Here is a 26194-nt window from a genome sequence, read left to right on the forward strand (position 1 = left end):
CTTTCTTTCTTAGTGCTCATCTTTGCCCTCTTGAATAAAATATATGCTAGGACACTCTCACCAACAAAAACATATTTGCTCAAATATTTTATCTCACACACATACTCTTTCCTGTCCCCTGGCACACTGATTCCCTCTCGTAATTCTTCTGTCAATGTCAAATTGGTGAGTTAGGGTTTACATTTCCATTCCAAATGAGAATTGGAAATTGCCTTCTTCAACCCATGATTTCCAATGCTGGCTTGGAAGTAAGCACAGCCCATAGTTTGCCAATATGGATGCAATGGCAAATCACAGTTTGGCATGAAAGAGTAAGTCAGGGAGGGATCAAAACACAGGAGAGAGTGGGAGGGGAAAGAGCTCAAGCGTAAAGTTTGTTTATGTAACACCACAGTTTGGCAGTATGTATAAATCAGCTCCAAAGTAGTTCTTACCCTAACTGAAATCAACAGCAAAATTTGCATGGATTTAAAAGCTTGCATACGAATATTCTTCATGGGTTATAGTGGTCATTCTTCTGTTTTAGGTATTGATGCCATTTGCCAATTGAGAAACATACCAAGGTGGCAGGAAAGCTTACAATTTTTTAAAATAAACAAATGGAAATAAAAGGAGCACGCTATTAAAATGAGAGTTCTTTTTACAATAAACAAGGAGCTTCATTTTGATGCTTTACAAGTCTAATGTAAAATTTTGAGGTATGCATTAATATTCTGTTATGCATCTTCCAGACAGGTGCCAGTGGAGTGGCTAACCTGACAAACAAAACTCACTAGGTTTAAAAATTACTTCCCATATCAGATATTCCTGCTTAAATGGGACAAATATCATAATCAGCCTCAGCGTGCATACTGAAATTTGATTTGAGGAAGAAGTAAACTTGTACGAAAAAGCAACTGTGAAATCTACTTCTAAGAATTCTCTGTTCTTGTGGTCATCTGTGTTTTAACTCTATTGGGACAGCAGGCACTGCGGATAGAAGACTTATCTGGAACTACTTTTGAAACCTAGGCAGTAGTTTGAAAAGAGCAGCCTTAAACCATTATGTTCAAGCTACTCACTTAGAAGCAGTCCCATGGGAATTTATGAGACCAATCTGGAGTAAATGTTTTTAGTCTTAAATGTCATTTGCAGAGTATTGTTGCATTCATCTTGCTTTAAACCTGCTTCATTTCATTTTACTGTTGATGCTGACAACAGCCATGATTTTCCCTCTGTTTTAGACAAGCATATCATAGGCTTTCCATAAACTTTCTATTTTATCCAGTGTGGCTTTTGCCCTGCTCTTTGAGTAATCTGAGTGTATTATCTCTGCATTAGATCAGGACTCATGCAGAGAGGATCCTTCTGTTCTGTCAACACACTCTGAGAAGAGGAGACAAAACTTAAGTGTTGATTCCACCCTACCCCCACTCCGTAAGCAATTTAGGTCCTTTCAGGATAGTTAACGGAGTATACTCTGTTTTGTATGAAAATAGCAGCAGAACAAATTATCCTTAGTATGCTCCTCTGTTAAATTCTTGAAAGGAGTCTCCATTATTACACCCAAGTAACTCAAACTGACTAACAATTACTTCTACTTCAGTTACTGAAAACAAAAGATGTCTGTGCTTTTTCGGAGAGACTTTTTCTGTACGGTGCTGGCCACACTTCCTTTGTTCCTCTTGTATTTGAGTTACAGCCTCCAGCTGGTCATGTCTGCACTGTTGTTCTGATCAAGGCTTTTTTTCAGGGGGAACGCAGGGGAACGGAGTTCCGGAACCTCTTGAAAATGGTCACATGGCTGGTGGCCCCACCCCCTGATCTCCAGACAGAGGGGAGTTTAGAGTGCCCTCCACACCACCAAGCGGCGCAGAGGGCAATCTAAACTCCCCTCTGTCTGGAGATCAGGGGGCAGGGCCACCAGCCATGTGACCATTTTCTCTGAGGGCAACCCACTGAGTTCCACCACCTCTTTTCCCAGAAAAAAAACCCTGGTTCTAATCATCATGAGGGCCAATAGTGACTCTGTTGTGAGGTTCATTGTAAGGTTCCAGAAACTTCTGAGCATAAGGGATACTTCCAGATCAGTCCAAAGGTAACTTGGAGCATAATTCTACATCTGTTAGGCTGCAGAATTTTTTATGCTCTTTACTCACAAAATCATTAAAACAGCTATTAGAAAATAAAATGATGTTTGGAGTTGTATCAGACATAAATAAAGGTCTTGATCAGTTTAGAGGAACAGGCTATGGGCTTCCTATCTACTTCTACTTTTCCCCTCTTCTTCTCTCTTCATACATATTATTTCATCTCTCCTGCTTCCTCTTCCTGTTCCCAGACCAACTGACTAACAACCAGGAGGAAAACATACTGGCAGCTCCATAGCCATTTAGGCAAAACTTAAGGCAAAGGTTAAGTCAAGGCAGAAAATCAAATGAGACGCAGCTTCTGGAATCTGTGAAAGTATTCATCTGAGACTAGACTAACTGCACAGACTAACTGGAAGTTCTGTGTCTGGAGCAACCAGTGATTTTTTTATACTCCGTTATCACACACATGATGGCCCAGTTCCTATTGGGACCATGGCACAAGTAGAGGGAAGGCTCAAGCCTTCTCCACACTATTTTCTTTACCTGAAAGTGTCTACAGTGCCAGGACAAGTATTAAACCCTTCCTCCACTTGCACTATGAGCTCAGTCAGAATTGGGCACTGCAGGCCTAACTATCAAGTTTAAAAAATTGGCACTCCTGTCAAAGCTCTAGACAACCTGTGAATGCAAAGATGACTTGGGCGGTGGGCATGATTTTTCTGGACTTCCCTGTCCCCTCCTGTACAGCTTGGAATGCCCTTGGTTTATTGAGGAGCTTGGAACAATGAAATGGTTGAGGTGGCAGTTACAGTACAAGTGGAAGAAAACCAAAAACTGATTGAACACCTGTGAGAGCACATTATTGTGTCTTCTCTGTGGTACTGGTGATGGTGATATATTGGGGACATATTAGTGGCACTTCTTTGCCACTAATATGTCCCCACAATCATGTCTGGAGGATCTTTTCCAAGTTGTGATGGGCCTTCTACCTCAGGCTTCTGAAGATGTTGACCTGAATCCACTAATATGTCCCCACAATCATATCTGGAGGATCTTTTCCAAGTTGTGATGGGCCTTCTACCCTGAGGTAGATGAAGATCTTCTGAAGATGTTGACCTGAATCGTATGCAGTACATTTTGTGGATGAAATTGCTCACATCCACCATGACTTAGATGCCATGGTTGGATCAGTTCTGCCTCAGGATGCTGCCAGAGTGCAATGTTGTATGGATTACTTTCAGTTGATGAGGTCTGATGAAATGGACAAGAAGCTTCTGAAAAAGATGTCCTGGGATGCAAATTATCTAAATAACTGACTTCATGGCTAACATTCCATTGTTGAGTTTGGTGCTTGAGTGAGTAGTGGCAATGCAACTTCAGGCAGTCTTGGAGGATATGGATTATCTCAACTCATTTCAATCCAGATTCAGACCTTGGTTTGCACCCAAAACTGCCATGGTTTTCCTTAACTGATAAATATCAGTAGGAAACCAACAGGGGGAAGTACTCTCTATTGATTTTCCTGGACCTTTCAAAAGCTTTTGATACTATTGACTGTGGTATCCTTCTGAGGAGGTTAGCTGAATTGTAATCTAGCTATGATTATCAAAGCTCTGATAACGTTCAGGTTAGATAACATCCTTTACATGGAATTGTCTTGGAATCCTGGTTGGAAACTTCAGTTGGTCCAAAATGTGGCATCTATATATGAACCTGTGAATGAAGTCTACTATTAGAATCTCAGATTTCAGCCATTATGGTACCTAAATGTGGAAGGTCCAAGGCAAGATATGAGTTACTGTATATGCATGTGAGCGGATTCTGAAACCAGTGTGCCCCCCACAGGGGATCTATTTCAGTCTACTTTTTTATTAGATGGTATTATTTATGTTCAAGATCTATGAATTATAAAAATATTTTATATAGTAAATAGTCAATGAAACATAGTCTTTAAAATATTCTAGAAATAAATTGCTTTTAAACAAGCTACACGAACTTCTGCTAACTAACAGAATTGACCCCCCCCCCAATTTTCCTTACCAGTGACCTAGCTGTGGACCTGCATGGCATATGGCTGAGGGTGAGAATGTTTGATGTTCCAAAAGAGTGCTCTGTGAGACAAAATCTGCATAGAGCCATCCGTGTTTAAGCCTAGGAGAGAGGATTTTAGCCTTGCGCAAACATATGCACACCATTTGCTCATTCTGGTTGTAATTCACCCCATGAACATGAGGTCTCCTCACCTCCTTTGTTCCATTTCAATATTTTTAAACGGACAGGCTATAAGCAAGAATGATTGCGTGAACAAAACATATGCTGGTCTACTACGCAGAGTCCCTTTTGCAAAATCCAGCATGTGGCTTCTAGGAAGTATTTACATAATAATGCAAGGACCGTACTAAAAATCAGAAAGCTTGTTTAAAAATAACTTTTTTCTTTCATCATACTTTGGCTAACAGCAATACAGATAGAACATAATGAGATGCCTGGCTTTTATTCAAATTTTCAAAGTGATTACTTAAGTGTTCTTTTCCAGCAGATCACAGGCAGCTTGGAAATTCCTTGTGAATGTGGCATTGTCAGGGCTGGGAAAAAACAAAACTAGCTTTCAAAAAATAAGCAACAAATGTATTGACTTCACATCGAATTATAATGAAAATGTTACAGTCACAATCCTGACAAAAACTTAAATGAAAAGGTGTGATACATAGTTGACTGTAAAACACTAATTTTGAAGATTTCTCCAGTTACTTTGTGTGTGTGCGTGCAAGCGCGTGTGTACACTACATTATTTAATCATTCTGTTCTCTCTTCTCTTTACTTTAACATTCCTATTAACTCAGATACAAATACCAGAGAAATTACCATTTTAATCTATAACAACAAGATACCCACAATCTTGTGGCATCTTACTGTGGCATAAAGTTTCTTATGTTACTTTGCATAAACACTCAAACTCACTTTGTCAGGTGTGAATAATGTATCTGTATATGTGAATTTTATTTTATTTAGATTATTTATATCTGTATATTACGTGCACATGGAAATGCAGACATGTTTGACAACAGCAGATAACATTTCATGCACCTGACAAGGGGCTTTGGCTTGGAAAAGCTTCTTCCACAACTCAACTACAGGATCAAGCATAATGTTTGCACTTTAAAAACTACTGTGCCTAAAGTCTGGTCAAGCTTTTCCTTTTGGCCCAGGGGTTGATGAGTTTACACCGTCCTGTAAAAAATTGATACCAGCCTCGTTTAAAAGCCAGTGAGCCAAATGCTCATACCATCTGATTAGTAAAGTCATTTTGGAGTGATTGAATGTTTGTCATCTTTACAGGTGGGAAGGCAAGAATGAAAAAGAAATAGGCCGATGCAAAGAAACTGGGAAGATCCATGTGACAGTTAATCTCAAATACTACAGGCCAACTGAAGTGGTAAGCAAAGGCATTCTCTCAGCTTTGCAAACTAATGAACCAGTCTTTCAGACACCAAACTTTTGCGTTTGGACAGCTGTTTGCAAGAAGGCTCTAATTGCATTCTCAGTGCCAACTTTCACACTATCTGTATATCACATAGCTGCCTCTTCCCTCCCCTACCTTTCTAATTTTGTTAAATTGTTTGAAGAAAACAACCAAGAGTAAATGTCAGTAAATTGGGTTTATTGAAAATTAAAAATAGCCTACATTTTGAGCAGGCTAAAAATAATTCTCTAAATTGTTGCTGGAGAATAAATGCTTGAAGACATAATGGGGAAATACATGATGAAATAGATAAATAAGGGTTATATAATAGAAACCGTGCAGTGTAACATTTTTATTTTCAAGTTGTATATTTGAAAATGCCTAATGATTTATATGTCCATATTTCACAATATGTTGCTATAATAACTGTATACAAAGCAAACAAGAAGGGAAGTGAGAAAGAATTCCAAAATATGATACAAGACTATATAATTTTTATTTTCATCAGTTTTCTTCTAAGAGAGAGTTAACAAAGTCATTGGTAATTCATATTGAATTTAAAATATTTTATTTTCTTCTGTGGATAGAAAATAAATGTTCATCACTTGACCATCATACTGCTACTTTATCTTTGTAAATTTGGAAAGAGGGTAAAAGCTGGCAGATAGTGGTTTAAAAGAACACAGTTGTTTATATGGCTGTGTCTCAAAGAAAACAAAAGATGCTTGGCGCTTGTAGACCTCATTCATTTTAAGCATTTCCATCAGAGACAATCAGCTACTAAGATGAACATGATCTTTTCCCTCTGTTTTGGGTTGATAAATGAGGCAGTTACAAAAAATGTCCATTCCCACTAATGCACTTACTGACAGCAGCTGGATATTGACATACACTGGTGGACATTCAATCACCTATTGCATTAGGCTGTGGAAAAGTGGCAGAGTCGCATGCTGGCGGGCTTGCACAGCCTTGTATTTATAAGCAACAATCATTTCACCTGTACCAATACAGAATGGGAATATGTGTCTTCCACAAACATGTAGTTATTGACTGCTTTTCAACTGTGCTGCTTTCGCTGGCATTTAGAAATAGATTTTTAAGATTATTGATACAAGCCCTGTGCAGAATAAGTATACAGTTTCTGGAAAGCCAACATTTTTGACTGGCTAGAAGCATTTCTCTACTCATATGTTTTTGTTTAGTTTAATTTGTAAAGTTTTCTAACTCTTTCTCTACTCTGTTCTGGAAGCCAAATTAAACCAGATTGTGAGTATGCGCATAGGAAAGCGTTTTAATGTGCATTATTAATGTGAACGCATCTGTTTGGTCCTTTAGGACCAAAAAAAGAGATTATATATTTTTGAATTGCATCAGTGGTAAGATTAGCTGTCCTTCAATACTCAAGACATGCATGACTACTAGTGCACCATGCTATAGGTTGAGCTGCTGTTGAATATGGAGACTGTAATTTAGCTGCTTCCAGGAGGCCATTACAAATGTAGCATGGGCTCTGTGGTGGCTCCCAGTTAGTTCTCTTCTGGGGAATATTAAAGGTTCTGATTGTAATTCATGGAGCTGGAGCTGTATGGGATCCAATGTACTCCGTATTGTCAGATGCAGGGGATTGGAGAAGGCCATTGCTTCCTTTTCATGATTTGTAGGCTTTCCAAAGCCAGTTGGCTGCTGCTGAAAACAGAAAGCTGGACTGTAACGGTGTGATCCAGCAAGGCTGTTCTTAGGCTCTTGGCAAGTTGTATCATATTATCTACAGTCAGCCCAGAGTAGATCTGTTAATTAAGGACTATATCTTTGTATAGTTTGGAGATTTTGTCTGGAGCCTTATAAAATGCCCTAAGTCTATAAGATAGGACAAGGGATAAATGAAATACTGGAAGTTTATTACTTGGGAAAAGCTAGGATTATTTTGCTAATGTGAGGGACATCAGAAAATGGAGCTTTGTCCCTTTCACCTCTAACTCTTTCTTGGAGCTATCCATTGACTTATGCTGCTAAAAGGCCAAAAAACTATGAAAATATGTGAGTTGGAAAAACATCTCCTTTCAGTTACAACTAAGGCTCAGGATTTGATTGTGGGTAGTGTTGCCCAACCTGGTTTGGGAGGGGGGTGGTTCCTGGAAGGTGGAGTCTTGGAGGGGTTAGAATTTAGTGAGGGGCCCAAAGAGGGAAGAGCTCAGTGAGGAACGTGATGTCACAAGACTTCTAATCACCACTCTCACTGAGCTCCCCTTCCCATGGCTGAGCACAGGAACTTGGGGATCAGTGCTCCTGGAATCTTAACAGCACAAGTGATGTTGTAAGGAGAGAAGCTTTATAGTTGAATTCCTGTGTGTTAAACAGAGAAACCCTACCAGCAAAAAAAGTTGGCAATCCCGCTTCTAGATGAGAAGGGATCAGCTAGGATGATCCATTCGCTAGAAATAAGAAGGGCAAAAAGTTGCACCTGTTGAATTTCTACCTCTTATGCCATTCTTACAGGCACTAGTTTTCCTGTCTTGCAAGTTGGCAGGAATCCTGTAATTTTGTAAATACTCTAAAAGGTTAAATCAACAAGCTCTGACTCCTAAAAAAGAGGCAAATGCATAGAAATGGCAGGGGGAAGACCAGAGATATATAAATTCCTCATTTCAGGTTCTTATTTGAACACTACAATATGCAAGGCAAAATGGGCAAACGATTCTCTGTCATTCCTTATACTGTTTCTTTACATTGGCTGCACCCAAGAAAAGCCCATTCAGTCTGGAACCAGAAGCGTCATGTTAGTATAGCTTCACTGCACCCAACCTCTATGTTTTCTCCCAGTGCCATTTCCAGAGGCGCTCCCATCCCCATCTGAAGACTGGCATTTTTTGTTGTGGGTGAGCGTTTTGCACATTTGATTGTAAGACTTTTTAATAAAGAGAAAGAGACTGTGGACTATATTATTGTGCATAGTCCATCTATATGTTGCAGTATGTTTTATATAGTTGTATAATTCCTGCATCATTTAGTATGCCATATTGATACTTCTGCTTTCTTACAGCTTTGTTCCAAATTGTTACTTGGTTTTAACTTCTGCATCTTTATCCTATTATATTGCTTATTGCACGTTCTATCCTACTGACCACATTGACTTACACTGGGCAATTTACCTTGAGTCTCAGTGAGAAAGTCAACCTATAAATAAATAAAATGCTACCAACGGCTTCTTTGCTTGGGTCCACAACAGCCTACAGGTACTAGCTTTCTTAAGATTTTTCTGCTCATTGTGTATTTCCATTTCCTCCACCTAAACTGCTGGTGGTTTTCTATTCTTCAGTCACCTAATTACTTTCTTGCTGGTGCTTTCCACACTATCCTATCTCTTCTGAGGAAACAGAAGCACAAGGGCATGGGAAATCCTAGTAACTTTAAACAAAAGAGGAATATTCCATAGGGGAATTGAGAACTCTGCTAATATCATCCTCCCGATCCTCTGTATTCTCAAATATGTTTGTTAGGCTCTAAAGCATTCCAAAGTTTACCAGGGGTAGAATCATAAAAAGCATTTTGTGTTACCCCCCCTTGCAGACAAATTGTGAGTCAAATAATAAAACAGTGAGTGATCAAGATGTGGCAGGAGTTTTTAACATTTCTTGTGAGAAAGTCATTAGAGATGAAGGGCCTGGTAAGAAATGCATGCAGTCAAAGAACACCGGTCAATGTCTACCTGAAGCAGAGGTCTGTTATCTAAATGTCCACCCGTCCCCATCAGCAAAGAGCACAGTATCAGTTTTCCCAGTAGCCAATTAAAATCTTGGCACAGTTATCTAATCCAAATGTTAGCTCAATTTCATTGTAGTTATCAAAGCAGCTAAGAATGTCCCCCAAGCCAAACAAGGGGAGAAAACCGGATAGTGAGGAGTACAAGCAACAAGTCCGGAAATATGCAATTAATGCTGACTTTTATATAAATGTTGCAATAGTGCAAACGTGCAAAGTGCAAATAAATAACTTGCAATGAATACAATAAATATAGTTAATACAATTCAGTTGTCCAAGTCATAATATAAATGTCCGAAACAGACCCACAATGGGGATATACTAAAGAGGAAGTCACAAGGCAGTCTTATGGTGGTGGCTCAAGTCCAATGAGATGTAAAATCCACAGGTGCCGACGGGATTATGCAGGCATCTTATACAATTCCCGTTTCGTATGAAACATACTTCTTCTTGGGCACAAGTACAAAGGTTGCCAATCCACTCCAACGTGACTGCTCAAGACCTATTACATTTCCAAATGAATGACGGACATAGGTGAATGGACCGGTGGTGATGGCAGCTCCGTGGCATGCGCCCCTGCACCCTGTATTCATTGCATGTTATTTATTTGCACTTTGCACTTTGCACGTTTGCACTATTGCAACAAGAATGTCCCCCAAGGCAAGCATTTTACAGAATTTCTGTTTCTAACCAGCTCACATAGGGACCCGTTTTTTAAAAGTTAAAAGTATTTGATCTGTAAAATTAGGGCTGTGACTTTACATTCTGATTAACTGTTCATCTCTGTTCCACTCTCTGTTCGACTTCTGTCCTGAAATGTTTTCCAGCTGAAGGAAGCAACTCAGAGCCCCAAAAGTAAACTTAAAATATGATAACATTTTCAGGTTAAATAATCTATATCTGGCTCCATTTGCTTGTTTTGAAAGAGGATTTTGTTTACAGATGACCTACAGTGTTCCTGAAATTATCCATTTTCAATCCTTCCATCTCAACTCACTTCCCAGGGAGGGAAGGGACCACCAATCCATAAGTATTACAGTTTGTGCTTCTTGATATTTAATACCTCACTTCTCTGAAGAAATAAAATGGTCTTTTTTATTTTAAAAAAGTAGTCAGAGACTGGATGATTCATTTTTAATGGAGGAAAGTATTCTTCGTATGTGTCCTATAATCCAACCTCAGGTCTCAGAATTGGGTGGCTACATGTAGCAATTTATGCTTTGGTTTTAAAAACAGCCCTTCCTCTTAACCCCTTCATCAAAAACTCTGGTTCACGCTCTGATAATCTTCCACATCATCGTCTGCAAGTTCTCTCAGGTTTTCAGCAGCCTTCTTACCTCTATCCATATGTCTTTTCACAAAAGCATTCACATCTTTCATTGCTCAGACCGTGGGGTGCCCCTTCTTAAATCCTTACACTGATCTCTAGGTGTGGGCACTGAGGAAATTTCTGTCTCACTTTCGGATCCAGAGCTTCCAAAGGAACTTATTGGTTTGTTCTGGGTAGTCTGGTGCCAGTTCAGATCTAATTCTTTTTGGGTTCTTTTTGCTATGAGCTTCAGCCTGTTGCATATGCACAAGGCAGGTGGTAGCTGCGCATGCACACACACGTGCCCTTTTTTTCAATGGGGTTGGATAAATGAGGTTCTGGGTCAGCTGTTTTTGCACTTAGCACCAAAATGGAACAGAACACAGTCCTCCCTCCAAATCATCTATCCACCACATTTGAGCATACACACAACAATGGAGTTCAGCATTTACGGCATCAAGGAGAGTGTTGGGCAAATGCACACACACACACTATTCTTTTCAGGAAGGTGCGGAAATGAGGCTTTATTCATGCTTAACCAAACCTGCAAATTCATTGTCAACCATTAATCCTCCCTCCTAGTCCAAAAACCGTTTGATTCAACAAGTTTCTCCTCAAACCCAAAACACACACAACAATCAGGGCCGGCGTGCCCATTGAGGCAGGTCCAGCCCCCGCCTTGAGCACTGAGGTGCCGGAGGGGGCGCTGGGGGCGGGGACACGTGCCTCAGAGCTGGTGTGTCTGGCCCGCAGCTGCTGCAGCCTGCCAGCCCCCATGCCGCCACTGCCGCCGCCAACACATGCCCCCAGCTGGGCACACCAGCCGCGGTCCAGGCGCAGGGGACATCCGGGGCGGCATGCAGAACCTCCCCAGCCACCCACCGCACCCGACTGGGACAGCGGGCAGCCTCCATGCGCTGTCCCAGCCGCCCGCCAGCCAATGGGGCTGGCTTGCTGCGTGATGATGTCACACGCAGTGACGTCATGCAGTCTGGGGCCGCGTGCGCACACTCTGTGTGTGCGCACGTAGGGGCAGCCACAGGTGCCTGAAACCCTGCCACCGCTCCTGACAACAATGGACCCAAAAGAAGGTAAGTGTCAGTTGACAAAGCAACAGCTCCATTGAATGAGCTCCATTGCCAACCAGCTCAGCACAGCAAAATAAAAAAAAAATCCTTTACGATAATGTCAGTATCTATTTACTGCTGTTGCCTGCTGATGCTATGTTTCCTTGTGCTATGTTGTGTTTCCACAATGAGGAGTGAATCCTTCCTTTCCACTCTCAGGAGAAGCTGCCCACCACAGTAGATATGGGTGGATCTGGCTGAGCTCCATCTTCAGCTCTAATCTTTGAACTCCAGAACTGAAAAGCCCGGAAAGAGCATTGTAGAGCTCTTCCCAGGCTTCAAAATTAAGAGCGAAGTGCTCCCAATAAAGACCTTCCTCTCAGCATTAGATTTCTTGTCATAGTGAAGAGACCTGCTGGAACAGTGACTGATATTTCACTCGATGCCCTCTGCTCCAAGCACCTGTTATTCTTCAAATGCTACTGTGTTTTTGACCAGAGTAGACTATGCAGACCACATTACCATGATCCTTTGCATTTGGTTCTCAATCTACCTTGACTTGACACTGATGAAGCACTGAGAAAGAAATGTTGGGGAGGGGGTCAGTGTTATGTTTCATTCATAGCCTCCTACACCAATGATTCCTCTCTTTCCTAAAAGTCCACCATAGTGAGACTGGGAGTGGAAGAGTTCTTTTGTTATTGTTAATGGAACATTGAGAGAATGAGGGATGACCCTATTTCTCTTCTCTATTTTTATGAATAATTATAATAACAACAACAACATTTGATTTATATACCGCCCTTCGGGACAACTTAATGCCCACTCAGAGCGGTTTACAAAGTATGTTATCATTATCTCCACAACAAAACACCCTGTGAGGTAAGTGGGGCTGAGAGAGCTCAGGAAGAGCTGCGACTGACCCAAGGTCACCCAGCTGGCTTCAAGTGGCGGAGTGGGGAATCAAACTCGGCTCTCCAGATTAGAATCCTGCACTCTTAACCACTACACCAAACTGGTGAGAGACCGAGCAGGTATCCTAGTTTCCATTTTCCAACTAAAATTATTAACCAAAAGTTGAAGGACAAGAAGTTAAACTGAAGCCAAATCCACAGTCTCAGTAAAGAAAATGAAGGGAGCCTGGTCTTTAACCAGACCAGTCCACATGGAATACTAATCAGGAAAGACTTCAGTGTCCACATGGAATTGTGCTCAGTACACAGCCCTGCTATCTCTGCCCATTAAACACTGAGTTAACAGTTTAAAAGATGAAAAAGTATTTTCCAGGCAAGATAAAGCTTCTCCTGGTGCTCCTTGATCCATTATCTTAGGTTGACTTCTGAAGTCACAGTTGGCTAGGGTGGTAGTGGTAACATCCAAGAGAAGGACAGCAATAAAAGCCGCTAAATGGGTAATCCAGTCCACACATGCATGGATCCTTCTTAGTGCGGCTCTCCTTTAATAATCTTTATTATTTCCGATTCCCGCTGTAATTTGCATTACCTGAGCCTTTGTGGCAGCAAGGAACTTGGAGGCTGGAGGAGATCCCTCTCTCACATGCCTGCATGGACATTGGTTGCTTGCTTGCCAGTGTTTCCTTACATTGTGCATAAAATACAGAGGGGGGGGATCTTTGGTTTCCTGCATAGGAAAGGAAGTAAACAACTTCTTTCCCATTCTTTAGCCCAGGGTTAACAGTTTTAATCAGAAGAGCCCAGTAAAGGCATAAGGGAAAGTTCCTCCTGGTGTTCCTTGACTTGTTATCTTCAGAGGACTTCTGTAGCCACAGTGGTGGCACCTAGGTAGAGTTGCCAGTCCCCCGCTGGGGGTGGGGATCCCCTGCTCCCACCCTCCACCCCCACCCCCACTTACCTGGCTGGTGGGGGGAACATGCCTCCCAGGGCGCGCTCCTGGGCGGGCCCAAATTGGGCCCAATTTGACCCAAATCCAGATGGATTCGGCTCAATTCAGGCCCAAATCAACCTGAATCGGGCCACTGCAGCACTGGAAGTGACATCATCGCACAGGCTGGGATCACACATGCAGAGAAGGAAATGGAACAGGTAGGTGCTGTGCCTCCTACCTCCCGCCCGGGAGTAGGGGGACCTGGCAACCCTACACCTAAGCAAAGAACAGCAGGAGGCCACTATTGGGCAACCTGGTCCACACACGTCGGTCCTCCTTAGTGTGGTTTTCCTTTAATAACTATTTCTTATTTCCAATTTTAACCCTAATCTGCATAATATGAGCCTTTGCAACAGTTGGGGACTTGGAGGCTGGAGGAAACCTCTCCCTCCTCAGACCCGTATGTACATGCCCACATGCACGTTGGTTGCTTGCTGGCCTTTCTTTGTATTGTGTGTTAAAGTACACAGAAAGGGATTGGCAAGGCCTTCACCTTTCTCTCTATATTGCCTTCCCCCTGTATTAATGTTAGACTGTAAGCTCCATGGGGCAGGGAACTGGCTTGACTATACATGTGCAGTCCCATGTGGGACTGTATAAATGCTGCAAGGATTAACTTGCTCTTCAAGTGGTGTTCTGTAAAGTGCTGTGCATGTTGATGGTGATATAAATCATCATCTTCATGCTGTGCATCTATCCATTTGATCCATCTGGCTACGTGGTTAGGAGAGTTTTTTTCTGTCCCTGCTTTTCCGTAGTTCTCAGTATCACGAGGGTGGTAAAAGTGTTTCTCTGTACATGCCCATGATAAGTGGGTAAATGTTTGCCTCCATGATCCATTTAGAAAATTGTTTTTTTGGGAATCACTCCAGGAGTCATTCCATAGATGCCAAATGTCACATAGCAATTGGCTGGTTTCTAAATACAAGAGGCACTTGTTAAATGAGCTACTTATCTCTGTTAAATCAGGCCAGATGTGCAGAACTAGTCAGAGATAATTGCCTTTTATGAAATAACAAGGTCTTGGCTGGGCCCTCACTTTGAATGCAGGTTTTAGCTGTTCATTCTCCCCCTAGCATTTCACTGTACCCTGATTTTCAGCTTCCCTATGATTTTTTTTTTAATTTAGACTCTTGCATTGTAAAGGAGCTCAAAAGAAAGGAAGGGTGGAGTTTCCATAAGCATGATGCAGAATAAAGCAATGGTAGAAACCCAAATGGTTGTGGTGCAAAAGTAAGGGGATTGGGAGTTTTCAAAGAGAGATGAACATTTGGGGAGAAGTATATGCATGCATGTGTTTCAAGAAGGAAGCAGTGTGAGCTTTTAATTCCTGACTTGGTGAGGGCTAATATAACTGAACACAGGCATGATGTGTCTGTTTTAGTGGCCTCACCCTTCCTTAGGGTTTCCAACAGGCCTGGAGAAAAATGTTCTGTTTCTGTAATAGAGGTTTAATGTGTGGAAATGGGTTGCTGAAGGTTTTCATGGCATGAATCTAAATAACATTACCTGGTCAATAACATCCCATTAAGCTTCTATTAAAGGGGTGGGATTTTTTTCTACAGGCAGTTGGCAACCCTACAAAAACTCTCCACAGTTCCTTCCTTTTGCTCAGACCACAAATGACATCATGGCATAAGGAAAGTGTGACTCAGTGGAGGAAAGAAATCATGATGTGTAGATGTTTTGTTTAAGACTGTTGCCAGAGATGGATTCCCTGAGCCATTAAGATCAGGATTGCAAATATGCAGTGATTTCACAGAATGGGATAGAATGTGATACCCGATGCAGAACGTAATTTTCTGTAAATCTTCAATTTCAGCTTAGAAAACAGCAACTTTCTAGTCCTTATGGATGCAGAGATATGCAGGGTAGTCAATGCCAGACAAAATCTCAGAAGCCGTGATTTGCTGAATAAGAGCTTCACTAATATAGCTCCATGTGCTATTTTATGAATAGCTGAGTAAGACTATAGAGTATACAAAAAAGAGACATGTTGTTTAAAAGTCTGAATTGTTTTCTTTAAACTGTCCTAACAGCTATGTAAGTCTCACCCAGGGTGCCAGGATTGGTAGGGCACTAGGGTATAAATGGTCACTAAACAAATTTGACATATTAAAGCCACCATAATGCGGCTTGGGAGGTGGTGTTCTTACCATTTTTTAAAATATCGACTGGTTGGCTGGATGTTCAAACACATGTAAGACGTGCTGAGACAGTCTCCACCAGTTTCCTATTTAATCCATATTTTAAAGGTCTTCTGAGCAGTTACTGAACCTCCCTCGTGACATAGCTCTGAGCTTTCTGATAAGTCGTCCGCTCTCCCACTGCCACCTTGTAGCGACTTCACCTCCTCAGTGGTCATGTTTACGTTTGCTAAAGCCGTTTTCAGACAGCACTTGGGGAAGAAATGAACATGTGCACAGAAGGGGGGGATAAGGCTTAAGGGCATTGATTAGGGTTACTGACCTCACAGTGGGGCTTTCAGTACTTCTGGAATTCCAGCTGATGTTCAGACAACAGAGATCAGTTCTCCTGGAGGAAGTGGCTGCTTCCAAGGGCAAATGCTATGACATAACGTAGAATCTAGGAGAAATTGAAGTCCTAAGATGATGTCACATCCCCACTGAGTTCCCTTTCCTCCCCAAATTTATCCATCCCCAGGCCCTGATCCCAAATCTCCAGGAATTTCCCAAACCAGAATTGGCAGTTCTAGTATTTATATTGTTGCAGGAAATGTATGCTAGGTATTTGCCTTGTGTAATAAAGAAAATTGGTATTTGCCTCTCTAAAAAAGACATAGAAGTATTTCTTTTCTGATGCTGCCTGCCTTGAGAGCTGAAATTCTTCTTTTTTCCCATATTTATGGGAAGTCGTAATATTTGTGACAATTCAGTAACTCTTTGCCCCACCCTGAAATTATCTTTTTAACCTTTCCTGGCTTATGTCTACAGATCCCCTCAATTTCTCTTTGTCTCTGTATTTATTTTTTAAAACATTTTTAAATGTATTTTTTTTTAATGCATCTCCTCTTTCTAGCTTACATTAATCTCTACATCCCTACTCAACACTTGGCCTCATTTGCCCTTTTTCTTTTTTGGACGCCACCAATATAGAATAGCTTTGAGATTTTAGTCTCTTCAGGAAAAAAATGTTTTTTAATAATCAGCTCAACATTTCCCAGACTTCACAAGATTCCAGTAAAATCTCCTTGGGGCATATCATATTCCCCCAAAGTCAGCTCTCCTCCAGTCCAAAGCATTTGTGGCAGTTCATTCTCTGAAGAGTTATGACTCCTTAAAATATAATGAAACTGATCACAAAATCCTAGTTCCCTTCTTCCTCTTACTTTTTGCATACATATCTCATTTCCGACATTTATACACCGAATGGGTTATGCATCTGAAGGTTGTTCAAACAGCTGTGTAAGAAATGTAGTTTCTCTTGCTTAAATGTCAGTTTTTCTGTTACTGTCTGTATCCCACATTATCTGTGAGAGTTTTTATATTTTACCACATAGAGTAATTTACCTTTACAGTTTTTCCATGACAAATTACAATTGCATTCATGATTATAAGTAGTCTGGCAAATCTTGCTTATCTTTAGGGGGGAAATCCTGATATACTTCTTTTTCTCTCAAAGTAAAGGTTTATGTCAACATCTGAAAATTGCTACTTTGGAAAATTATCACCTTTATTGTCTTTCTAAACCGAGACACTGTGCCAGCCAAAATATTTATATTGTCACTTACTTTAGACTCAACATTACCCCTTGACTAGAGTTACTTTAACCTTTTGAAACTAACCTGAGTTTCTGTAAACTAAGCCTAACCTATATTCCTATTTGAATATGTATGTACTTAAGTGATTTGAATATGCAAATCAATAACAGCATGAAGGGAACGGCAATCCTCTTTAGATCCTCCTGTTTTCATGTTACCTGTCAGTTGAACTTTCTAATATGACATTTAATACGTTTTGGTTATTCTGCTGTTTCATATATACTATTCAAGTTGCCACAGGCTTTTAAATTTTTTTTTACCCCTGAAAATTAAAAGTAGTGATTAGGTAAGCAAGAATTACTTACTGTTGTTGACATTTCTGTAGCAATTTTGAACAATGGATAGGATAAGTCCCAGTACAACTACCACCCAGCATGCTCTGAACATCAGAACCTCTACATGTGGGTAGTATTTGAAAACATAGGGGGCAACTCATACACTGACTGGGTATATAGTTCCATGGAAGTAAGAGTCAGACTTGTGTGCATGCCAAGAAAGAATCAAGCAGATGCATGTGTATGTCACTGTACGCATGTTCTAATCTGATCTGTCCCTCCAGTTTTGGTGGGGGATAAAGTTTGCATACAGGGCTTATGGGCACAGTTATGTAAATCACACAAAACGTTCTGTACTGATTTTTAAGTATGTTGGAATCTGTCTTAAATCTTGAGTAAAGGATATGAAAATAAATACGCTTGCTTAGGGCTACAATTATTAGTGGCACCTAAATTTACGTTCTTTAACTGCTTTCAATCTTTCCTTATGCTCAGGAAAAAAATGTTTTTATTTCCTGTACAAATCTCGCCCTGCTTCATGTCAGCTCACCTTAACTTAATTCGACTTAGAAATTGTCTTATTATACCTGATGAGAAGTCACGTGAGTTTTTGTCATACTGGTTTCTCTCTGGGGAGGGGCTGCTCTTTCCATCCCTTGCACAATCAGGAAGTGAGCTTCAGTCTTCTAATTTCATTCCTTATTTTTAAATACAGAATTTGTGTTATGGTTGCTGGACTGCCAACCTCGGTTAAGCTGATCACTTGCTATTACTAAACCCAGATTAGGTGGCCTGAAGGGAAATTGATTATTGGAAATCTCTCTCCCTCTCCAGAAGATAATGCCCTTCTGCTGGAAGAATGACAGGGGAAAGCTGTTGCAGTTTGAAGGAAGCTGGATGGAGAGCTTCCTTCAAACTTCCTTCCTGGGTGGAGAGTTAGCTAGGTTGGAAGCCGAAGGGAGTGGGCCTGTAGAAGTCCAGGCAGTTGTCCTCTTTGGAATCAGCTGTAGGATGTGTGGTTTTGCTATTAGATGTGAGGCTCTATTGCTTCAGCATGCTCTGTTTGTATATTTGAAAACAATGTGCTGTACAAAAGAAACGAAATCTTGTAGCCCTACCCCTGTACTTCAGAGAAGTAGGGACCACTTCACAATACGTGTCTTTGATCTTACCTGTTAACTTGAAAGGTGTGACTTCTGTTCTGGTGTTTCCTCCCTTGCACAGAGAAGCAGCTACTTATATACTTCATAACTTTCCCCTTACATCATTTTCTCCATTTCTAACTTGCCTTGGTGACATCCAATACTTCAAATCCTGGGAGATACCATTGCTATAATCCTCCCATGCTGTGCAGTTAACCGGTTGTTGCCCTTTACGTCATCCTAGTTCACCTCCACCATATTTTTCCGGGCACTCTCACTGCTGATCCTTTCTCCCCCCCCACCCCCCCCCCCACTACTTCTCACCCTCCAGTCTTGTCATTCCTGAGCTTTTGAAACCAGCCATGTGTCATCTGTGAACTCCACATATTAATTGATCTTCCTGAGAACATCAGCTTGTCGCTCTAAATCTGCTACCTGATCCCTTCTAACTGACAGCTCTCAGCTCCGAAAAGGTATACACTTACTTTCTCAGATCTAAGTGAAACCTGCTGGCTTACTAAATGTGGTATCTTGTGCTCCATATATCAGGGAATCAAGCAAGTGTTTTTTTTTTTAAATTGATATGGAAAGATGAAGTAGATAAGCCTGTTTACGGGGGGGGGGGGGGTGGCGCAGGCCCCAGGCCCCATGATCCCCCTCTCCAAGAACGCTTTTTGTTTTCGTTGCTCATTCTTGGAGGAAGCGAATAGTGGCCCACAAACTGGGACCTGAACCTAGCCCAGAGACAACCCAGACCTGAACCTTTCCATTACAGTGGACAACAGCTGAGAAATGCTAGGCATTAAGTAAAAACTCACTTTTCATGTAACTTAATAAATGTCATAATATGAGTATGTGCATGTGGAGAGAGGGAGGGAGGCAGCATACCTAAAAGGCAAGGAATTGTTATCACTAGACATATGAATGGGTTTATCCTCAATTGCTGATTTAGCCTTGCTTGGAATAAATATATTTTCTAATATAGTTTTAGAAAGTCATACAATTTGTCTGATCAATCAAAATAAGGAGCAGTTCAGGTGTGTGATTTGTGACTGTTCTGCTTTAGATGGTTAAATTGTTTGCTCTTGCCTGCTCCTGTGAGTTGACTGAGCAGCAGCAAGCCAAGAAGATTTTCAGAGGCTATTGCTTTTCAGCAGTGCCAGTGAGCATTTGTGTTATTGCCTCTGGAGTTCTGCAGCCAGATCCCCTTAACTGAGATTACTATGTTGGTGTCTCCAGTTATAAGGTCCTGTATTCTGAGAGTGCGCTCTTGAAAGGAATTCTATTGAACAATCTTGCTGGCTCAGACATTAAAAACCAGCCCTAGCAGAACTGTTGACAAACTAGAATCTAGGATCTAAACTGGTGTTTGAAGTAGCTGTGAATCTGCCATGTGCTGACAGCAGCCACAGACTGGTGGTGGAGGTGAGGGAATGAGGGAATGAAAGGCTGGTGCCATCTAGATGCCCTTCAGGTTTCCATGCCTCATGCTCCCCTCCCCAGGAGCTAGGGAAGACATGGTAATTACTGAGAGACAAAGTAAAAAGGGTTGTGGTGTTTGGCCAGCAATAGGAACTGGTTAGAATTGAATGCCTTGTTGTGACCATCCAGAAAAATGACTGTGCTCTCTGTTACCTTCACTGGTGCCTAGTGGAAATATGCATACAGTGCATACTTAACCTGTGCACCCTGTGTAGGAGATGCAAGTGTTCAGGGAGAAAAGGTTGTTAACCAAATACACAGTAACCATATTTGGGGGGAGGTGGGGCAGAGAGGTGGAGGGAGACTCTTCAACAGTCAGTGTAATCCCCTTCCCTTACTTATCTGTGTGGGGTGCATTGTGATTTATTCATTCATTTATTTAGGGAATTTATATGCTGCATTTCCAGAGCTATGCTCAAGGTGGCCTTCCATCCCAAGCTGAGTGTTTGTGTTCCAAAATGGAACTTCTGTAAGGGTTTTGACAACCACTTGTTAGCACTATGCTGTTAGTATTTGTTATAAACCTTGGCTGGTTGTGCAAAGCACTCCCTTATTGTGCAAAGGCAGTGTTTGCATCCCCACTTGCATGCTCTAAGTATATATAACATGAAGCCAGAATTCTATGGGCCCATGCTGAACGTCATTGAAGAGTTGGGCTTGCATAGAGCTGCCGCTAGTGTAGAGTCCCTGGGGATAATGTACCTTGAAGATATACTCATCGGTCAGATTTAGCATCTTCTTATTCTGTCGCTGGGGAAGAATAGGATCGTTCTGTACTAAAACAGAATAAGAAACTAAGTAGCTACAGTAGAGTTTCATCTTCAGTTGATTTTTGGTTTCTGTGCCATTGTAGTTAATCACAAAGTAAAACAAAAATAAGTGTGTGCCAACAAATATTATGACACCTTAATCTGCTGCGCAAGCTATGAAATCAGTGGTTGAAATCTAAAATAAGGAATTTGATCCTGCACCAGCAACCACTTTAAAAAACAGATTATTTTGTTTGTTTCTTCCTGCTGGTACATTGGGTTGTCACAAAGGCACTCTTCTTCTAAGTGAGCAGCCTTTCTCCATTCCTCTTCACTTCATGAAAGAGGATCTTTGGTTAGTATTAATGAAAATAAAATTGTGTATTTATATTTATTAAGAGATTTATACATATTCTTTCTCCATGGTTCAGGGCAACGTACAATATGTAGTTAAAACATCATATAACAATAAAACCCACAACCTAGTAAAACCTTGCAAAACCAAATAACATGGAATAAAATGCAATCAAATACCTGCAACCTACAATTGATTGAAAGCTTTGGTGAATAAAGCAGTTTGGAGATCCTTCTAAAGGTTCCCAAGGTCAGTGCCCCCCTCACCACCTTGGGAAACCATTCCGTAAAATGGGAGCAGCCACAGGAAAAAACACAGGCCTTTACTGATACCAAGCAAGCCACCTTTAAGAAAAGCACAACCACAACTGCAATCTGAAGACTATAGCTGCCACGTGGGAACATATGGACAGAGAAGGTCCTATAGATAGGTGGGTCCTAGGCCATGAAGGGGTTGAAAGCACCTGGAATTAAATTTAGAAATAGACTGCTTGTGAAGCTTTTTAAAAAGTTGGCAAGACGTGTTCCTGATAGCTAGCCCCTAACATCAATCAGACTACCACATTCTGAACCAGCTATAATTTCCAGTTTGTCTTCAAGGGCAGCCCCAATGTAGAATGCATTACAGTAACCCAACCAGCATTGATTGCAATGGAATAGACTGGAGTAACTCTTTTTAGGATTGCACTGATAATCTCTTAAACTGCTCTACAAATTCCAGTTGCACTCCAGACACCACCAATGGACCCAAACCTTCCCAAGAATTTTCCTTTCCAACTGGCATTATCTCTGTCTTGTCTGGATTTAAATAGGATGAGTAGCTTCTTTTTATTTTTTCAGAAGAATCTTATACACGTTCATGTTTATAATCTATAACATCTGTTAAATCAGTGGGTTGGATACAGCACTGTGTTCACAGAAAAGAAAATGGAGTTCCACTTGCAAAGGAGTAGCTCAATGGCTGCAGTAACACATAGTGCATTACTGTAATGTTTAACAAAATAAAGTGCATATGGAGCAGTGGGATGTACAACAGATGGTTCAGGATTTCATTTAATTTAGTTTTGAAATTGTATCAAAACAAATACCTTGTACTATGTCTTGCACATGTGGAAAAATAGTGGGGACACTTTCTAAACATACAGTGAAAAGTAGTTTTAGCACTTCTGCTTGCACAAGGATTATTGTGCATGCAGAAATCTTCTGTGAGATCCGACTCAGTGTTCCAAAGTTTATATTAAGAAAATTTCAAGTGGAATGAGCTGAAAAAGTCCCCCCCCTTCCCCTTGGCTCTCAAAACTATGTCTTCTATAGTTTTTTGTGAGCAATACTTTTAAGTACATTTACTTTACCAGCAAGAACTTCTTTGGCTAAAATCATGAGTTTGTGTTATATGTATTCTGGAAAGAACTTTTAAATCCCTGCATTCTCTGGCAGTGTTTCTCTTGATCCTAAACTCTGTTTCCATGTGTTGAGAGGGATTAGAAAGTTGGTGGTGATGATCACATTGTTAATGGAGGAAATGTGAGGTATTAGCAAAACCTCAGGTGAGTGATATGACCAGGTTTGTTCTCTGGTATGTTGGTAACTATGCAACAAAGCCTGCCAAACCCTCTTGATACCAGTTTGTGTCACTGCACGTAGTAAGGTTAAAGAGGCTACACTAGATTTTTCTGCGAAGGTATGGTCAGGATTTTTTCCCTGTTAAAACTGGTTTGTTTATATTAGCTAACACATTATGTGTGTCCATTCCAGCTCACTTTAAAGGGAAGCCCATATTTAAACACAGTGTGTTCAACTGATCCACAAAACCCAACTAAATTCTTCAAACGGCACAGCTGAACCCAAGTTGTTGATGCAGGAAGAGACTGAACAGCCCTAGAGGGAAGCCACCCACTAACAAAAGCAATGAACTCCCAAACTGAGTACAAAGGCTTTGGGAGCGGGCAATATGAAAATATGAATGAGGTAACAAGGGGAAAACAATCCCAAAAGTTCAGCCAGCACTGCAGTCTAACAGCTTAGGGACAGCAATCCCTTCCCAAACACTCAGGTTGGATTTCGAGAGAGTGTTAGCTTTCCTGCCCTACAGACAGTTTATAATGCAACTAAAGACATGCTAGGGGGGAAAGGGGCAATGGCATGCAGCTGTAGTCATTCTCTGGTCGTTCTCTTTCTCCATTGCTGGTTATGACAGGGATGGAGACCACTGGAAGAGGAAGAATCAGACAGCACATGTCCCCCTGCCACTGTTTGACTTCTGTGTTGCACCAGTATCACAAAGTCAAAAATGTTGCTTGGTGACAGAAGTGGAAGAACCAGCTTTTACATATATTGATAAACAGTTTTGGAAGAGTGAATAGACAGACTGTTCTTTTTATCTCTCAACACTAAACTTAAGTCCTCTGAACTTCTTAGCAGTACATTCATGAAGAACACAGAAATGTATTCCTTTATGCAACACATAATTAAGGTATGGAATTCATGATCACTATATTAAAAAGGCTTTTTAAGAGACTAGACAAATGGGTATAAAAAGTGTAAATATGAACTGTGAAAGTTAGATATGGAATCTCCTTATTCTGTGGCAGTATAAGTATAGAGACAACAACAGGGGGTAACGATTCCCCTTATCCCCTGCTTGTCAGATTCCAGAAGCATCTTTGTAGCTACTGTTCAATGAAATGTACTAAGCTAAATAGACCAGCTCTGGAACTCCTTAGCTTTATTAACAGTGCAATCCCCAGCCCACTGATTTCAATGGACTGAGTCTGGTCTGGAGTACCTCTCCGTAGGATGGTACTGACCATTGAAATCAGTGGTTTTAGAAGACTAGAATAACTCTGCTTAGGATGACACTGTAAGTCACCTGTAATATCAACCAGTTTGCCACCTTTGCCATTGGTAATGGATGTGGGAAAAGGAGACAGAAAAACACATTTTTTTCAATGAAACATCTTAAATCAGAGCACAGACAAGAAAAGATGAATTGACATCACACCAGGAAAGGCAAACAATTTTGTATCTACGGCAAAAGTGTTGAGCAGCAATCCTTTGTAAGTGTTCAGCTACAGTCCAGGCATTAACACTAAGGATTTAAATTATAGAAAACCTTTACTAAAATAAGATCCCCGTATCAGCTGTGCCTAAATGGTTTCTAAAATCTACTTTTCTTCCATTTAACATTATGAAGAACACTTACAGATTTTACCCTTGTGCAATGGAAGGGGATAATAATCATTTCCTATATTACTTAGTTTATGTCCATCTACCTAAACCTGTTCAAATTTCAGAGCTGGAAACTAAAATAAATGAAAATTTCAAGTTCTTAAGCATGGAAGGTGATCTGGGTCCAGAGAGTAAACTGCTACTTAGAAACAGAGCAATTCAAAACAATATGCGCATTTAAGTTTTTAAGTCAAGGCTTAATTACTGGCACACTGAAGAGGAAATATAGTCTTAAAGGCTTACAATCACATGTAAGTAAGAAAGATTGAGGAATGGGACTCTAAGTGAGCATTTGTAAGTCTCATTCCACTTCTTCCTGTACAGGAAAGTGGGAATCACTACAATTTAAATCGTAGCAAGTTGGACCCACCATGTGATAGCAGAAGAGAAGCATTGCTTAACACAGTTCTGTTTGCGCACAACTCTGTACAAGAAATACTTCAAGACCAGTACAAAAATCAAAAGGCTATTTGGTGCAGGCATTGCGTTCCAACTGGGATGTGGGAGTTGAACAAAGAGGGTTTTATTGAACAGAGGAGAGGTTTTTTGCTGAAAGGACCAACCCCAGACTTACCTGGGGTACAGGAGTGTAGGGGTGTGGCACATGGCTGCCGTCATTGTTTCTGGGGCCTGGTGGCTCCCAGAAACCTGTTCAGGGATGTATGGGCAACCTGCAGTTCGGAAAGGCCCAGACAGCCAATCAGCCGCAGACTAGCCAGGCTTCTGCTGAAGACAGTCTTCTCTCAGGTCCTCTGGCCAGGTAAGTCCTGTAGTACCAGCCAGGCCCCTCAGCAGTAGGCTCTTGACCAGCTTCCCACTCATCCCTCCCTCTCTGTGTTGCTGGTGTTTGGGGATCTTTTACAACTGTTTATTTGATTTGCAGTAACATACCTTGTTGGTTGTTGTGGGTTTTCCGGGCTGTATTGCCGTGGTCTTGGCACTGTAGTTCCTGACGTTTCGCCAGCAGCTGTGGCTGGCATTTTCTGAGGTGTAACACCAAAAGACAGAGATCTCTCAGTGTCACAATGTGGAAAAGATGTTGGCAGGTCATTTGTATCTACTCAGGAGGGGTGGGGTTGAGCCTGGTGTTTTTCAGAACTGGAAACCATGCTCTGTTCATTCTTAAGGTTTCTTCTTTCCTGTTGAAGTTTTGCTTATGCTTGTGAATTCCAATGGCTTCCCTGTGCAGTCTGACAAAGTAGTTGGAAGTGTTGTCCAGTATTTTGGTGTCCTGGAATAAGATACCGTGCCCTGTTTGAGTTAGGCTATGTTCAGCCACTGCTGATTTTTCAGGTTGTCCAAGTCTGCAGTGTCTTCCAGTTCTGAAAAACACCAGGCTAACAAAACACTCTACACCCGACAATAGCCCTGCAGAGAAGATTAGCACATCAAGCACCAATCCATATGCAAAAGAACCTCCTCAGGATACAGTGAAGCCTCCCGCCATTAGCATTCCACACCCGGGGAAACTCTTACAGGATGACTCAGCTCAACCCTACCCCTCCTGAGTAGATATAAATGACCTGCCAACATCTTTTCCACATTGTGACACTGAGAGATCTCTGTCTTTTGGTGCTACACCTCTGAAGATGCCAGCCACAGCTGCTG

General features: G+C 41.2%; 1 protein-coding gene across 1 annotated transcript in view; it reads left to right on the forward strand.

Moving 5' to 3' along the window:
- GMDS (GDP-mannose 4,6-dehydratase) overlaps positions 1-26194 on the forward strand; it is a 440144-nt gene that overhangs the window by 345045 nt on the left and 68905 nt on the right. Inside the window, exon 9 of the mRNA XM_054984295.1 lies at positions 5412-5508. Coding sequence (XP_054840270.1) covers positions 5412-5508 — 97 coding nt within the window. The remainder of the gene's footprint in view (positions 1-5411; positions 5509-26194) is intronic.

Source organism: Eublepharis macularius, chromosome 7 (assembly GCF_028583425.1).
Source record: "Eublepharis macularius isolate TG4126 chromosome 7, MPM_Emac_v1.0, whole genome shotgun sequence".
NCBI lineage: Eukaryota > Metazoa > Chordata > Lepidosauria > Squamata > Eublepharidae > Eublepharis > Eublepharis macularius.